The sequence below is a fragment of the Epinephelus moara genome, chromosome 4, assembly GCF_006386435.1.
Source record: "Epinephelus moara isolate mb chromosome 4, YSFRI_EMoa_1.0, whole genome shotgun sequence".
In the NCBI taxonomy this organism is placed as follows: Eukaryota; Metazoa; Chordata; class Actinopteri; order Perciformes; family Serranidae; genus Epinephelus; species Epinephelus moara.
The window spans coordinates 40,883,008-40,898,752 of record NC_065509.1 but is presented as its reverse complement, the minus strand read 5'-3'; the positions used below and the strand labels follow the sequence as shown (position 1 = coordinate 40,898,752).

General features: G+C 42.0%; 1 protein-coding gene across 1 annotated transcript in view; it reads right to left on the bottom strand.

Moving 5' to 3' along the window:
- The window catches only part of LOC126389234 (NACHT, LRR and PYD domains-containing protein 3-like), a 225,356-nt gene extending 209,888 nt beyond the window's left edge, over window positions 1–15,468 (bottom strand). The window contains exons 1-12 of the mRNA XM_050042807.1: window positions 15,151–15,468; window positions 9,597–9,655; window positions 9,055–9,183; window positions 8,490–8,585; window positions 6,832–6,910; window positions 6,449–6,674; window positions 4,517–6,311; window positions 4,242–4,415; window positions 3,776–3,949; window positions 2,383–2,556; window positions 1,426–1,472; window positions 50–1,282 (exon numbers count right to left, since the gene is read on the bottom strand). Coding sequence (XP_049898764.1) covers window positions 699–1,282; window positions 1,426–1,472; window positions 2,383–2,556; window positions 3,776–3,949; window positions 4,242–4,415; window positions 4,517–6,311; window positions 6,449–6,674; window positions 6,832–6,910; window positions 8,490–8,585; window positions 9,055–9,146 — 3,441 coding nt within the window. The 5' untranslated portion in view covers window positions 9,147–9,183; window positions 9,597–9,655; window positions 15,151–15,468 and the 3' untranslated portion in view covers window positions 50–698. The remainder of the gene's footprint in view (window positions 1–49; window positions 1,283–1,425; window positions 1,473–2,382; window positions 2,557–3,775; window positions 3,950–4,241; window positions 4,416–4,516; window positions 6,312–6,448; window positions 6,675–6,831; window positions 6,911–8,489; window positions 8,586–9,054; window positions 9,184–9,596; window positions 9,656–15,150) is intronic.
- Window positions 15,469–15,745: the final 277 nt, after the last annotated feature.

The window sequence follows — 15,745 nt, the reverse complement described above, 5'->3', positions numbered from 1 at the left end:
CTCCCCAGTTTCTGATGAGGTGGACATGATAACCCTTAATACACATAACCTTATTCATCCCTACAACAGGAAATACTTTTCCCCTAACCTGATATGAAGTGTGCGCTGCACATGTGAGCATTTTTGATGATGGCCTCCGTCCAGTCCTTTGGTCTTATCACATTTAACCATAGTTGTCATTGTTTTTGTTGACGGGCAGTGGCGGCTGGTTTTGAGCCATGACTCCTTCTATTCTGGCTCCCAATAACACAACAAGACAAACACATTTAAAGACTCCTGTGTAGCCTACAGCCCTGTAGGGGAGAGGCAGGTTTTGCCTTCAGCAAATGAAATTGTGACATTGTTTTGACGCTTGGCTGATGTAGAATAGTCGGTGCACTGATAAGGACATAATATCACACAATGCAATGTGCGTAGTAAACAAATCATGACCTACAACAACATATGACTTCAACATCCACCGAAGAGACGAGAGATGCAGCAAATGACAACACTAGACTGTAACCTTTACATCTGGATTGAGCTGTGACTGGAGCTCTTTTAATGACCTCATCTTGTCTTGTCTTCTTCTGTGGTGGTTTAAAGGCACCTGATTGAAAAATTAGCACCAACTGCTGTTTGTCTCCATCAACCAATGAACTCATTTATATAATGATATTGGATGGGAATGCACATTAATTTGCACTTTCTTTTGCAGATTATTTTAAACTGTGGCTCAGGTTTAGTGACACTGAGGAATGAGGAGAATCTGACCTGAACCCAAACCCAGGATAAAGACGTTCGGTGAATGTGGTGTTGAAGGTGTGGAGGTGGATCAGTGTGTCAGAGGAGACTCTGTAGAAGGACAGAGTGCCAGCAGGACAGTCCACATACACTGCTACTCTACCAGAGACCGAGGAGGAGGAGGAGGAGGAGGAGGAGGAGGAGGAGGAGGAGGAGGAGGAGGAGGTTTGTTTGTTGTTGTGACAGACAAAATAACCACCATCAATGCAGCTCAGACTCCAGGACTGATCACTCCCTCCAAACAAGCCGTCACATTTGTCTCCTCTCCTGCTGATTCCTCTGTAGGTCACCGATACATCCACCACTCCTCTCCACTCCACCTCCCAGTAACAGCGACCAGTCAGACCATCTCTACACAGCAGCTGAGGCCAGTAGTCAAATCTCTCTGGATGATCAAGATATGGCTCAGCCTCTAACACATTAGACACCTTCCTCTTGTCATTAGACACTCTGAGGTTTTTGTTGACTGTGTTTTCGTCGAGGGTGAGCTTACAGGAATCTGATGGAGAGAACAAGACGCAATACAGCTGCACTTATTTATCCATCTATGACACCAGAGATTTACATGAGTGATGTCACAGGTTTAAGATACATGAATGTGTGCTGTTTTGTATTCATGAATCAAATTTAAGACACACTTACACTTCCTCAGACCTGGTTTCAACCACTGGACTCCACTGGGCTCCCACCTGAAAGGAGGAGGGGGGTTAGAGCAGCACATCCTCTTTCAGCATGGAAACATGGACAGTACATTGCTCTCATGTACACAGTTCAGTTAGTCTCTAAAATGCACTTATATTCCCCCATCCTCCAGGTGCTCCAGCTTCCTCCCACAGTCCAAAGACATGCAGGTTAATTGGTGACTCTAAATTGTCCGTAGGTGTGAATGTGAGTGTGAATGGTTGTCTGTCTCTATGTGTCAGCCCTGTGATAGTCTGGTGACCTGTCCAGGGTGTACAATTCAATGAATGAATGAATGAATAATTAAACAAATATAAGTTAAACCACTGGTGCTTTTATTTTGAAGTGCCAGCTTGACCCGGAAGTGTTGCTGTTTTTGCTGGGAACTTGAAGCTTCCGGCTTCTGGTCAACATATGTAGTTAGCAGTGAGTACAAAGTTAATCTGTTAACGCAGCAAGATTAAAAGTGAGGATTTTATTTATAGTATTTGCAATCTGCACTGGTGCTCCATGGTCACAAATGCAACTAAATAGTCTGAAGCCCTGCAGATACAAAAACACATGCTTCGTCTGATCACACTAGCGTTAGGCTCAGTAAGTTTAATTTGCCGCAGCACCTTCAAACATACTAGTTGTACCCCAAACTCCCTCCGGAGAGTTGAGCTCCTTGACTATAGTATCTCTAACAGTAAGCCCAGCCACCCCATGAAGGAAAGTCACTTCAGCTGCTTGCATCATTCATTCTTTCGGTCACGACCCAAAGCTCATGACAATAGGTAAGAATTGGAAAGTAGACTGATGAATATATTGAAAGCTTTAACGCCCCATTTTAGTCTCTCTCTCATTCATTAAGAAAACCGAAGAAACTTCAACTCCACTATTTGGGCGAGCGAGTGAAAAACAAAGGCTTCTTCATACCTCAGAGTTTTCATCCTCCAGCGTGGATCCTCCCGTACAGCAGACAGCTTCTTCACCCCCAAGTGTCCTGGATGATTGTAACTCAGGTCCAGCTCTATCAGACGGGAGGATGTGGAGCTCAAAGCTGTAGCCAGATAATCACAGCCTTTCTCTGTGATCAGACAGCCGGACAGCCTGCAAACACAAAACAACACACGTCACAGAATTTATTTCCTGCAATAATCCAAAACCCCATGGAAAAATCCCATCGGCTTTCTGACCAGGTAACCAGGATGATGCAAACTTCCACATTGGCCTACAGAAAAACATAATCCCTGGAGCAATGTATAGCTACAGCTTCCTGTAACCTTAGTCAACATAATGTTAGCAACTGCTAACACTAAGTGCTGCATTAAAAACAAGTCCAAATTAATGAAAAGTAAAAGAAACAGCAGCCACAGAGAGCTGACTGGCTGAAGAGCTGCAGGTGACAGACTTTTACAACAGTTGGGATGAACATCAAACCTCAAACACGTCATTGAGGTTAGTGACGCCTTCTCAGATGCTAACAGTCTGATACAGCACAGAAATCCCACAGAGATTGCACTATAGAGCCACTACTAAGTCCACTGTTCTTCCTCTTTGATTTAGCCACTAACTGCTACCATCTGCTTTTTGACTCTCCCACGGTGGGTCGCATGTATAACACCTCATGAAAATGCCACAACCGTCCTGCAGGCTGTTCTGTTATACAGGCATTGTTTGGGCGCTGTAACTACCTCCCTTGGCGGCTTAGATGCAAGATCACTCTTTCCACCCATTCCACTATTGTGCCTCATAAACTCAACAGTGAAGTGGGATAACAGCGTGATATTCCCATCTTGAACAGGCAGTGCAAAAGAGGCTGATGTGGCACAAAAGGGCTGTACATCGTTAAAATAAAAAGAAGAACTAAAACCTTTCATACTCCCTCACTCAGTTTCAGTAATCATCCACAGTGTAGGGATGCTTAAACAAAACAAGGATTAAATGGTGGCTAACAACATCACAACTGGAGTGCACTTTTATATCACTATCATCCCAGTGGCGACACTGCTCTGAAATTAGAAAGAATTTGTATGTGTTTCAAAACAAATGTTCACTGAATATCTGGCAACATGTGTTTACATTTTGTCAGTTACATACATTTTACTTTGAATCTTAAATCTTTCTATCTGCTATTTTGGGTTCCACCAGCAGAAGGAGAACAAAGTCATATAAAATATGTTCATGGAAAATTATGCTGAGGTTCGAAAAACTCACTTACGATAACTGGTTTCACAGTAATTTGAGTAGAGAAAAATAAATATGTTTATCCATTAATATTAACAATAGTTTAAACGGTCATCAGTTGATGTGGTTGATGAATCCTGACCTGAGAATTTCCAGTGTGCAGTGTCGACTCCCCAGTCCAGTGGACAGCTGCTTCACTCCTGAATCCCACAGGTCGTTGTTACTCAGGTCCAACTCTCTCAGACTGGAGGACTGAGAGCGGAGAACTGGGGACAGAACTTCACAGGTTCTCTCCAAGAGGTTACAGCTATTCAGCCTACAGAGATGATAAGAAACAGGAAGACGCGTAAGACGTATGACACATAAAACTTACTTTACGTATTTTGAATTGAATTTGATTTAGCCAACAATATATGAAGCAAATGAAACATAGGAACATTGTAGATATTAAGGTTATTCTAAATATGACTGTGCTTGCTCACAGCTACTACTTGATGAAGTGCGAGCAACAGGATGCTGCCTAGGGTTCATTTAACAATCTCAGAGAGAGGCGTCACTAACAACAAGGATTTTACGAAAGTCCCATACAGAAGTTTCTGAACCCTGACCTGAGAGTTTCAAGTGTACAGTGTGGACTCCCCAGTCCAGCAGATAGCAGCTCCACTCCTGTATCCTGCAGGTCGTTATTACTCAGGTCCAGGTGTCTCAGATTAGAGGACTGAGAGCTGAGGATTGAGGACAGATCTTCACAGCTTTTCTTTGAGAGGTCACAGCCACTCAGTCTGAAGAGACAAGGAGGGAAAACAAATTAGTTTTTTTTTCTTCACTTTAGAAGACAGCAGTGCATTAATTATCATTTCAATGCATTTAAGTCTCTTCTTACAGAGCTTTGTTGGAGGTTTTCACAACTGGCAGCAGCCTCAGAAGAGCCTCCTCTGAATCACAGTATTTCTTCAGGTCAAACACGTCCAGATCTTCTTCTGATGACTGTAAGATGAAGACCAGAGCTGACCACTGAGCAGGAGACAGTTTATCTGTGCGGAGACTTCCTGATTCCAGGAACTGCTGGATCTCGTTCACCAGAGAACAATCCTTCAGTTCATTCAGACAGTGGAACAGATTGATGTATTTCTCTGCAGAGATATTTTCCTCAAACTTCTTCTTGATGTACCGGATTATATCCTGACTGTTCTCCAAGCTACTTCCTGACTGTGTCACAAGGTCTCGTAGGTGCTTCTGATTGGTCTGCAGTGAAAGACCCAAGAGGAAGCGAAGGAACAAATCAAGGTGTCCATTTGGACTCTGTAAGGCCTTGTCCACAGCACTCTGGTGGAGACATTTCCTTCTATCTTTACGGAATTTCGACCATGAGGTTGTTTGTTCTTCTGCCATCAGATTGACTCCAGAGTTGATGAAGGTCAGATGGACATGAAGAGCAGCCAGAAACTCCTGCACGCTCAGATGGATGAAGCAGAACACCCTTTCCTGGTACAGTCCTCTCTCCTCTTTAAAGATCTGTGTGAACACTCCTGAGTACACCGAGGCTGCTCTGATATCGATGCCACACTCTGTCAGGTCTGATTCATAGAAGATCAGGTTGCCTTTCTGCAGCTGCTCAAAAGCCAGTTTTCCCAGAGACTCAAACATCATCCTGCTGTTTTGACTCCAGTGTGGATCTGTCTCAGATCCTCCATCATACTTGATGTTCTTCAGTTTGGACTGAACCACCAGGAAGTGGATGTACATCTCAGTCAGGGTCTTGGGCAGGTCTCCTCTCTTTCTGATTTTAAAAACATCCTCCAGAACTGTAGCAGTGATCCAGCAGAAGACTGGGATGTGGCACATGATGTGGAAGCTTCTGGATGTCTCAATGTGGGAGATGATTTTGCTGGCCTGTTCCTCATCTCTGAATTTCTTCCTGAAGTACTCCTTCTTCTGTGGGTCAGTGAACCCTCTGACCTCTGTCACCATGTCAACACACTCAGGAGGGATCTGATTGGCTGCTGCAGGTCGTGTGGTTATCCAGAGGCGAGCAGAGGGAAGCAGTTTCCCCCTGATGAGGTTTACCAGCAGCACATCCACTGAGGTGGACTCTGTAACATCAGTCAGGATTTTAGTGTTGCTGAAGTCCAGAGGAAACCGACACTCATCCAGACCGTCAAAGATGAACACAACCTGGAACTCTTCAAACCTGCAGATTCCTGCTTCTTTGGTTTCAGTGAAGAAGTCATGAACAAGTTCCACCAAGCTGTACTTTTCCTCTTTCAGCACATTCAGCTCTCTGAAGGTGAATGGAAATGTCAACTGTATGTCCTGGTTGGCTTTGTCTTCAGCCCAGTCCAGAGTGAACTTCTGTGTTAAGACTGTTTTCCCAATGCCAGCCACTCCCTTTGTCATCACTGTTCTGATTGGTTCATCTCTTCCAGATGATGCTTTAAAGATGTCTTGTTGTCTGATTGTTGTTTCAGGTCTAACTGGTTTCTTGGATGCTGTTTCAATTTGTCTGATCTCATGTTCCACATTGACCTCTGCAGTCCCTCCCTCTGTGATGTAGAGCTCTGTGTAGATCTGATTCAGAAGGGTTGGGTTTCCTGCTTTAGCGATCCCCTCAAACACACACCGGAACTTCTTCTGCAGGTTAGATTTGAGATTGCGTTGGCATATTCCAGAACGACTTCCTAAATAAACACAACAAATAAGATGGGCGAATAAATCATAATGTAAATATGTCAGCATATTTGAATATATTTAGGTCAATCTATCAAGACATTAGTAGACATCCAATTTATCCAAAAATCTGGAGAAATAGTCGTACTGCTCTGCAGACAGTCAGCCAGCTTCTCCTGTTTCATGTTCCTCAGGAAGTTCAGTGTGATCTTCAGAAATGCCTCTCTGCTGCTCCTCCACTGCTCTTCAGCCTTCCCGTCCAGCACCTCATCCTCCCTCTCACTCTCTAAGCGTTTTGAGTAATCTGTCCTCAGAACTTTCTGGAACATCTTCAGCTCGTTCTTCACATATGTGACGATGTTCTCCTCCAGCAGCTGGAACAGAATATTACAAGAATGATACAACCAAACTAAAATCATGGAACCAAACATCAGATCCACATTGGACAGGCTGACACTCCACTGGTCTAAAAAGTGCAACATGGAGGTGATTTTAAACATTTGTAAAACTAGTTGTTGTACATGAACAGACCGTGAATACAGAGTCCAGGGATGTTTGGTGCTGCTGGGCGGACTGACCACTTGGAACCTCGAAGCTCTCCTCGTCCATTCTGTGGAGGAATCATGAAGAATTAGACCGCATTATCTGTCCACATTAGAGATGTCAGTTTGGGTTAATTTTGCATTCAATGGCCCTACACCCATTAACTGGTAACTAACCAGTCAATTCTAAAGAAAACTAGAATTACAGCCCCACTATTGTATGCCTCCATGCACCTGTCAAGTTGCACTTAAGCCCTGTTTCCACCAAGCAGTACAGTCCAGTTCAGTTCAGTTCGGTACCCTTTTTTTCTGTTTCCACTGTGAAAAGCTGTGGATAGTACTACTGGAACTGTTCTGTACCGTCCCCATGTTTGGTCCCCGCTCTGTTGGGGTACCTAGCACACAGATCTGGTACTAAAAGGTCAAAAATGTCAGAGTGCAGCCTCGTTCTGTGGACGATAAACCAGGTGCAGACTGATCGGGGGCGGCAGTAGCCTAGTCCATAGGGACTTGGGTTGAGAACCGGAGGGTCGCCGGTTCAAGTCCCCGTCCGGACCAAAATATGGAACGTGGACTGGTAGCTGGAGAGGTGCCAGTTCACCTCCTGAGCACTGCCGAGGTGCCCCTGAGCAAGGCACTGAACCCCCCCAACCGCTCGGAGCGCCTGTCATGGGCAGCCCACTCTGACATCTCTCCACTCAGTGCATGTATAGGTCCAGTTTGTGCATGGGTACGTCCCAAGTCTCTTAATTTTATACTGCTAACTCCTAACTCCTTACTTGAACCGGAAGTTGTTCGAGGTCTGCCATCTTTAAGGCCGTGTCATGTCTCTTATTCCTGCCAGTAAGGAGTTAGCGTTAGGAGTGATCTGTTAGGTGCGATGAGTAACGTAACACGAGAGGTTCCTAACAGAAAGTTTTTTTCAGCTTTTGGCCCTGACGTATAAACATCGTACGACATCTATTGCACGTCTGTCCGTCCTGGAAGAGGGATCCCTCCTCAGTTGCTCTTCCTGAGGTTTCTAAAGATTAGTGTCACCAATTCAATATCTGACCAAATGTCTTCACCTTTGACCACCAAAGTCTTATCAGCTCACTAAGTCCAAGTGGACGTTTGCGCCAAATCTGAAGAAATTTCCTCAAAGCGTTCTTCAAATATCACGTTCATGAGAATGGCATGAATGCAAGGTCACATTGACTTTCAACTACCAAAAATCGAATCAATTCATTGTTGCGTCCAAGTGGACATTTGCGCCAAATCTTAAAGAAATTCCCTCAAGGTGTTTTCGAGATATGGCATTCAAGAGAATGGAATGGACGTACATATGTAAGGACAACCCCAAAACATAACACCTCAGCCACAGCTATTGCCAGCGCGGAGGCATAAAAATGCAAAATAACATTAAATACAAGCGACCTTTCATTTTAGTCCAGAGCTCCATTAACTCAGTAAGTTTAAGCTCTACGTTTCAAAGTGCTATCCATTTAGACTGCATAATAATATCATCTTAATACTGACAGAAACTTACTGGCACTTAAAATTAGTAATAAAATCCACTGACCAGTCACAAATTCAGTTAAACTTGGTTAAAATAAAGCATAATTACAATGTTATAATACAACAATTTAACTTTTGTCAGATAAATACCTTTGTTTAAAATCAAGAATGTAATCCTTTGAGCAGTTACTCTTACAGGACACCAAGCTGGGTTCAGGTTCAGGAGGTTCTTGTCTCAGACGGTTCCTGAGACAAAAAAAGCGATAATAATTGAGAATTTTGAATAAACGCCTTCCTGGACAAAATACAGATGTAGAATGTTTTCCAAACACAAACTGTGCACTTTATTAGGTATCCAGCTCAAAGCTGTTTCAACTCAATGCAACAGCTCTGCCATAAATTCCACCTTTACAAAGATAATAATGTTTTGTTTTTGTTGACATGGTCAGAAATGTGTGAATTCACTTCCATGTTTATTACTGAAGTCAGTGTTAAAGGGGACGATGATGCTTTTCTGTATGTAGTGTCTTACTGACAGTGTTACAGTGAAGAATGTTCATATTAAACACAGCCAAAGTTTCAAATAATAATAAGTAAAGTGAAGTCACCTAAAGCATAAAACATTTAAACATATAAGTGAATAAATTCCTCTATGACGGTGTCAACAAAAGGTGACTACTACAGGCATCATGAAAGTTGGAGATCCTCATCTCACCCCTGAGCTTTGGTCTGGCTGTCAAGTTTCCCACAGAGAAGAATTTTTTTAGAAGATGGGACTCCCTCCTCTGGCTCCTCACGCGGATCCATAGCAGAGCTCACACCTTCACACAGACACCACAACCTGCTGGGAGAGCTCACACATTATTTCTTATCATTCCTCTCACTCACATGACAAGCACAAACAGCTCTGACTGGGGGAAACCTTTCAGGCTTTGGGACAACTCAACGTTCGACTCTAAATACACTTGATACTAAATACACTCATGTGACAGTTTCCATGGCTGAGTAAATATGTTGTTGGCACTTTGAGCTGCAGTGTCATATCTAAGAAACGACACTCACAATGTCCTTTTGTCTATAGGATTACATGTTGCTCTTTCTTTGCCTTTCTTTGGGGATGACATCACTTTTCACTTCTGTCTGACTGACTTTAAAAGCTCTTCAGCATTTGAAATGTCTCTATTTTTCCACATCTACTGTATCCAGCCAGAGCATGCAGTGGCAGCTAGTCCAATAATCCATAATCAATCGTGTTACCTTGGCAGCTGCTGCTGAATTCACATCCACATCACCTCCCCGAGACTTCCTGCTTTCACCTGTAGAGGACACAGTGAGAGGGTCAGTCCAATCATTGATAAGCAAATCATCACTCATTCATCCTTCACATCATGTCTCATGGAAAAAGTCCTGATTATCACGAGTCATTCTCCAGTCGTGCTACGTCCTCCACTAATGTCTCCTTGGAATGAGGGTCTTAGTGGATTTGTCGCCCTCCAGTGATAAAAAAGGGAAACTTTCTAATTGTCTTTGTCCATCGTTCAAGATAATACGGGTATCATTTTTAATATGATAGACAGTCTAAGTATGTAACTTCTTCCTTTTACAGGAATATTTCTAATAGTGTGCACAGCTAAGATTTAACTTCTCTTTATAGTCAAGCACAAACCAGGAGCCTTAGATGAGTCATTGACTGTATGAAGGGCAACAGGCATCTGACTCAACCTTTAAGAGAACTGTCGCATCATCCACCAGCTGACGGATAATAATATCCCTGCCAGCTATAGAAGCTATAGAAATACCTTGTACAGCACTATTATTAATAGTTGTGAGAATTTGAGTACAGTGTAAAAACAGGTATGGTGAAATTGGACATCCCTGACGAATATCACGTTTCAAATCAAACCTAGGAGTTGTAGCATGTTTCATTTTGAGCTATTGCCATTAGCATGTCAACAAGTGCTATGTGAGAAACGTCATCTACAGGCAATGTCATGCCTGAGCCAATCAGAGACAGAGTAAGGCAGGTCATGCCGTAGCCATTAAGCTTGTTTTAGATGAACTGGCCTCTACTGGACGAGATCAGGCGGCTTCAGATGCAGGCAGTGACAAAATGCAGCAGTCATGCCTGGCAGTTTCCTGTGGCCTTCAGTCTGTATAGGAAGTCACAGAAAAACTCACATCCTGTTAGATCTGATACCATCCATCCATTTTCATAACCGCTTATCCTCTTAAAGGTCGCGGGGGGCTGGAGCCTATCCCAGCTGACACTGGGCGAGAGGCAGGGTACACCCTGGACAGGTCACCACATAGACACATAGAGACAGACAACCATTCACACTCACATTCACACACATAGAGACAGACAACCATTCACACTCACATTCACACCTACGGTCACCAGTTAACCTGCATGACTTTGGACTGTGGGAGGAAGCTGGAGTACCTGGAGGAAACCCACGCTGACACAGGGAAGCTGGAGTACCTGGAGGAAACCCACGCTGACACAGGGAGAACATGCAAACTCCGCACAGAAGGGCTCCCCCACCTAGGATCAAACCAGGAACCCTCTTGCTGTGAGGCGACACTCAGTACGTTTACATGACACTTGAAAAAAACAAATTATTGCCTTAATCCAACTATAACTGGACAACTGAAGTGCATGTAAACGCGTTACTCCGACTAATATCGGAGTTCTCCAACTCCGATTAAGACACCCAGATAATGCGATTGGAATTCGATTTTGTATACGCCATAATCGGAGTTAAACTAGACAATGCATGTGCGCATGCTCCACACCCCCCGCGCTGGCGTATGACCCCGGAACAGACAAGACATGCTATTGTTGTAGCCCTCCAACAGCATACGGCGTTCTTGTCTGCCTCTCGAAATCACCATGACCACGAGGGATAGCGTGCACCTTATCTGCACAATCAGTAACGCGTACATTACGTACGAGATGAACAAAGCTGTACGATTATCCATCTTGCTGTTGTTCAAAAATGCCGGTCTGCCGCCTGACCATAGCTCGATTAAGCTGTGCATGTAAACGTACTGAGTGTTAACCACCACACCACCGTCCTGCCTAGATCTGATTCTGATTTATTAGAATCTTCTTAGACCCCATATCCCCATATCAGGGCTAGCCTCTTCTTAGACCCCATATCCCCATATCAGGGCTAGCCGCACCTTTCCCATGTGAGCTACCAGNACTACTGAACGTTCAATAAAGCAATCTTACTATCAAATTCACAAACACTCTGTCTGAATACATTGCTCTTCTTAATGGGTTCAGTTGACTATTTAATCTGCAGTTTCCTATGACCTGTATCCCAAAAATACCATGTGAAACTGTACGTGGGCAACTGTGCACTCAATGGGTATGGACTAGTTTACACATTACTAAGAAAAAAAACACGCAACGTCACGTTCATAGTGCACTGAATTATGGGTTGTTAAATCAGTGAAGTCTGCACAGTCTGCTTGAGGCCTGGATGAATTGTGGATCTTGAGCCCTCAGCACTCTCACACTTATCTGGATCTCGTGCACTTTCCAGGCGTGGCACAGCTCATCTCAAACCAGCCTACATGTCATACAGTTATATTCGTTTACGTCACCACGGCCACATAGCTCATATACACACATATGGATCAGGGCAATGTGTTAAATATTTAGGGATTCACATTACAAAACACCTCACCCAGAGACAGCAATTAAACCTTCCTCTAAAATCAAAAAGGCGAAATCCATCTTTAATATGTGGTTGCAAAGGGACCTTTCCATTTTTGGAAGAGTGTTATTGTGAAAAGCTGAAGGTGTGTCAAGGTTCATTTATCCCGCTTTATCACTTTTTGTAAATGATTCACTCTGTAAAGATATCAATAGTATGTTTGTACATTTTGTTTGGAAAAACAAACACCACCATCTCAAAAAGACATCCTTAGTTTAGAGAGAGCAGAAGCTGGGTTGGAACTTCTAATTTTTTTTCATTTAAATTCCACTTTTAAAATCAAATGGCGTAAGAAATGTTTGGAGCAACCGACGTCACTGTGGTATTTTATTCCACACAATTTATTTAAAATGGTAGGCGGCTTAAAATTTTTACTAAGTTGCAATTTTACTGTCGCTAAATTACCAGTTAAACTTTCAAAGTTTTATCAGCAGGCCTTATTGGCATGGAAATTGTGTTATGTGTATAACTTTCTCTCCTCATAAGGAAATAAGACGGTCATCTACCGCTCTGAGCTAATTGGCAAGTAGCAACTCAACAGTGGCTTCACAAATTGAGTAAGCCATTCACTGTTGTGCAGGAAAGCAGCCATCCGTGCATGGAAAGGCAGATTTGAAACCACTGTAAAAAATTCAGTTATTAAGACAAAAATCTGAAAATACACATATTGCATCTAGACAGCATGGAGATGTTGGTAATTTGTTTGTAACAATGATTGATTTGCTCCATAAGTGAAAAACTGATGTTTAAAATTGCCATTTTTACATTGACTCCAATTGTTCACATTAGAGCAAAATTCAAAATGCTGTCAAAAATTCAGTTTTTGAGATAAAATTCTGAAATTTGCCACACATCATCTACCATGACTCTAGAATTTTGTCATTTTTTTCATGAACATTGAAGATTTATTTAGCAAGAATTTGCATGTATATGTTTACAGTACCGTTTACAGTCAAACATTTTGATGCACTGTAGGCTCAATTTTTGATAAATCAAAAATCTGAGAAACATAGTTTTTGTAGGACAGTCTGAAGATGCTCTGTAGCAAGTTTGGTGTCAATTGAGCAAAAATTGTGGGAGGAGATAGGTTTAAGAAGTTTTACAGTTTTTGAAAAAAACAGAGTGATGAACTTCATAATTTTTAATAGGTTTAAATGTACAAAAGTTTCTTCAGTATTGGGGCTACAGTTTGATGAAAGTTGTGAAGTTGTAGCACGTATGGTTGATTTGTTATGAATTTTCAAAGTTTTGAACTTTAGACGCTTGCTGTAGCGCCACCATCAGGACTATTGGCTTGAGTTTACAGCTGAGGATATCTGGCATGAGACTGGACCTTTGTGCAAAGTTTGGTGAGTTTTCACCCATGGGAAGTATGATTTCCTCGGAAGAAGAAAGAAGAAGAATACCTAGCATTACAACCCTAACAATCGCAATATTACTGTCAAAAACAAGACTTTATATAAGGAAGGATGGCTTGAAAGGGGTATATTTTTTGTTGCAGATTCATTTGAAGACAATGGAAATCTTCATAGTTATGAAAATTTCTTAAAAACAAAATCCTTTCCAGTCAAATTCAAAGAATTTGCTTCTGTTATAAAGGCCAATCCTCAGAATACGCTCGGGTTAATGAAGTGTCACTTAACTTATAAAAAAGATTGAGGTTCAGATACCTTCTCTCACGATTAGAGGGACTGATATACTCGATAGAAGATTTACCAATAAGCATGTTAGGAATGCACTTCATAGCTATAATAAGATCTCCCCCAGAGGAAAGTTCTTCTGGAATTCACAATTAGTCGATATTAAGTGGCGTAAAACATAGTTGTGCCCCTTTCAATTCTGTATTTCAAATAAAATAAGAGAACTTCAGTTCAAAATACTACACAACATTTATCCTTGTAACAACACAATTTCCAGGTTCACAGACGTGGATGATAAATGCACTTTTTGTGGGATTGGGTCAGAGACAATTGCACGTTTATTCTGTATTTGCCCTGTGTCATCTGTCTTTTGGAGGGATTTTGAGAAATATATCTATGAAAAAACTGGACATATCATCACAGTCCGTCTGAAGGATATTATTATATGTAATGATAAGTCTTTGTCCTTTGTAATTAATCGTATGCTACTAATTGGCAAATTTTACTTACATAAAATGAGAATGTCCAAATCCTGCCAAGTTTTCACGTATTTCTGGTAGATTTTGATTTGTACATAAATACTTTAAAACTAACATAAGAAAAGTGACTATACGCTGCAGTACCTTAGTGACTTGTGGGAATTTACTGTGCCTTATACCCTTTACTTCTCTTTTGTTTTTATTTTCATTTTGCAATAATCCTGACAAGACTTGATGTACCCTACATTATATTGATGTAATTATGTGTTCTATTACGTGCCAAATGTCTGCATGTGCCGTACACATTGTTTGTATGACCTGAAATTTGAATTAAAAACACACACACACACACACACACACACACACACACACACACACATATAGATCAGGAGAGTCTGATAAAGCAGAAAGAGGACAGATTACACTCCATTCAAACAGGTCTCCAGGCCCAGCGCACTGACACGAAGCGGACTGAGGCCTCCTGCGTCCTGCGCCACACGGTGACGAGCACGAGCACAGAGACCGTTATATAAAGCTCAGCCTCCATTATGTGATCACACTGTGTGTCGAACTGTCACGGTATCTACACACAAGTTACACAGTTAACTTAACAATAAGTGACTCCAAATTTATTAACAAGTAACCAGGAAAGCCCTTCGCTTACTGAAAAGACGTTCCCGTGCGCATGCGTGAACTTCTAACTTTGTTTTTCCAGTTCAAATCCTCGATTAAACTTTCAGAGCAACATGTGAAGAGTGTCTCCAATCCATGCGTCACAAACCGAGCTGTGGTTTGTTCTTTGTTCCTGAGAGGATTTAGAGGAGTGTGTGTGTGTGTGTGTGTGGCCTTCACTGACCCTCCTCCACAAGTCACAGACTGTCGGAACTTTAACAAGTCTCCCCTGCAGCTAAACTAACACAGAGTCATTAACGAGTCACAGTGAAGAGTGTCAGAGCTCACCGACCTGAGGACCTGGAGAGACTTCAAACTGCAAACACGAGACAATCCTGAAGAAACAAACTGCGACACACAGTCCAAGTAAAGTGAAACTAAACTGGACAGAGTGGGAGGAAACCGGTGTGACGTCATGTTGTCACGGCAACGCAAGGAACAGCTGGAACGTGAACTTCACAAATATTTTTACTTTAAAAACAATGTTAATTCACTGTATTTCATAACAAACCTTATGATCCTGCTGCACAGCCTACATTTAATGTACATTACTTTAAACTTGCAAAATTAAAAGTTGTATTTTTAATAGATTTTTTTATTTTTTAAATTTAGGGGCACAAACTAACACATGTACGTTTTGGCTAAATGTTATCACAACTATTTGAGATTATTATTAGTGTTGTAGTTTTATTGTTGTTGCTACTTTTATTGTTGCAGTGATTTGATGTTGTTATTGCTGAAGCTGCTGTGTCATGAATATGTTTTATTTTGTAATTATGTTTTTTTTTCTTAATAGTGTCATTTAGCAGAGAAATTATTCTCTGTTTCCTGCCCAGGGACTACAGACGAAAATGAGCTTATAGCTAACTGTGGTGCAGCTAAGTAGC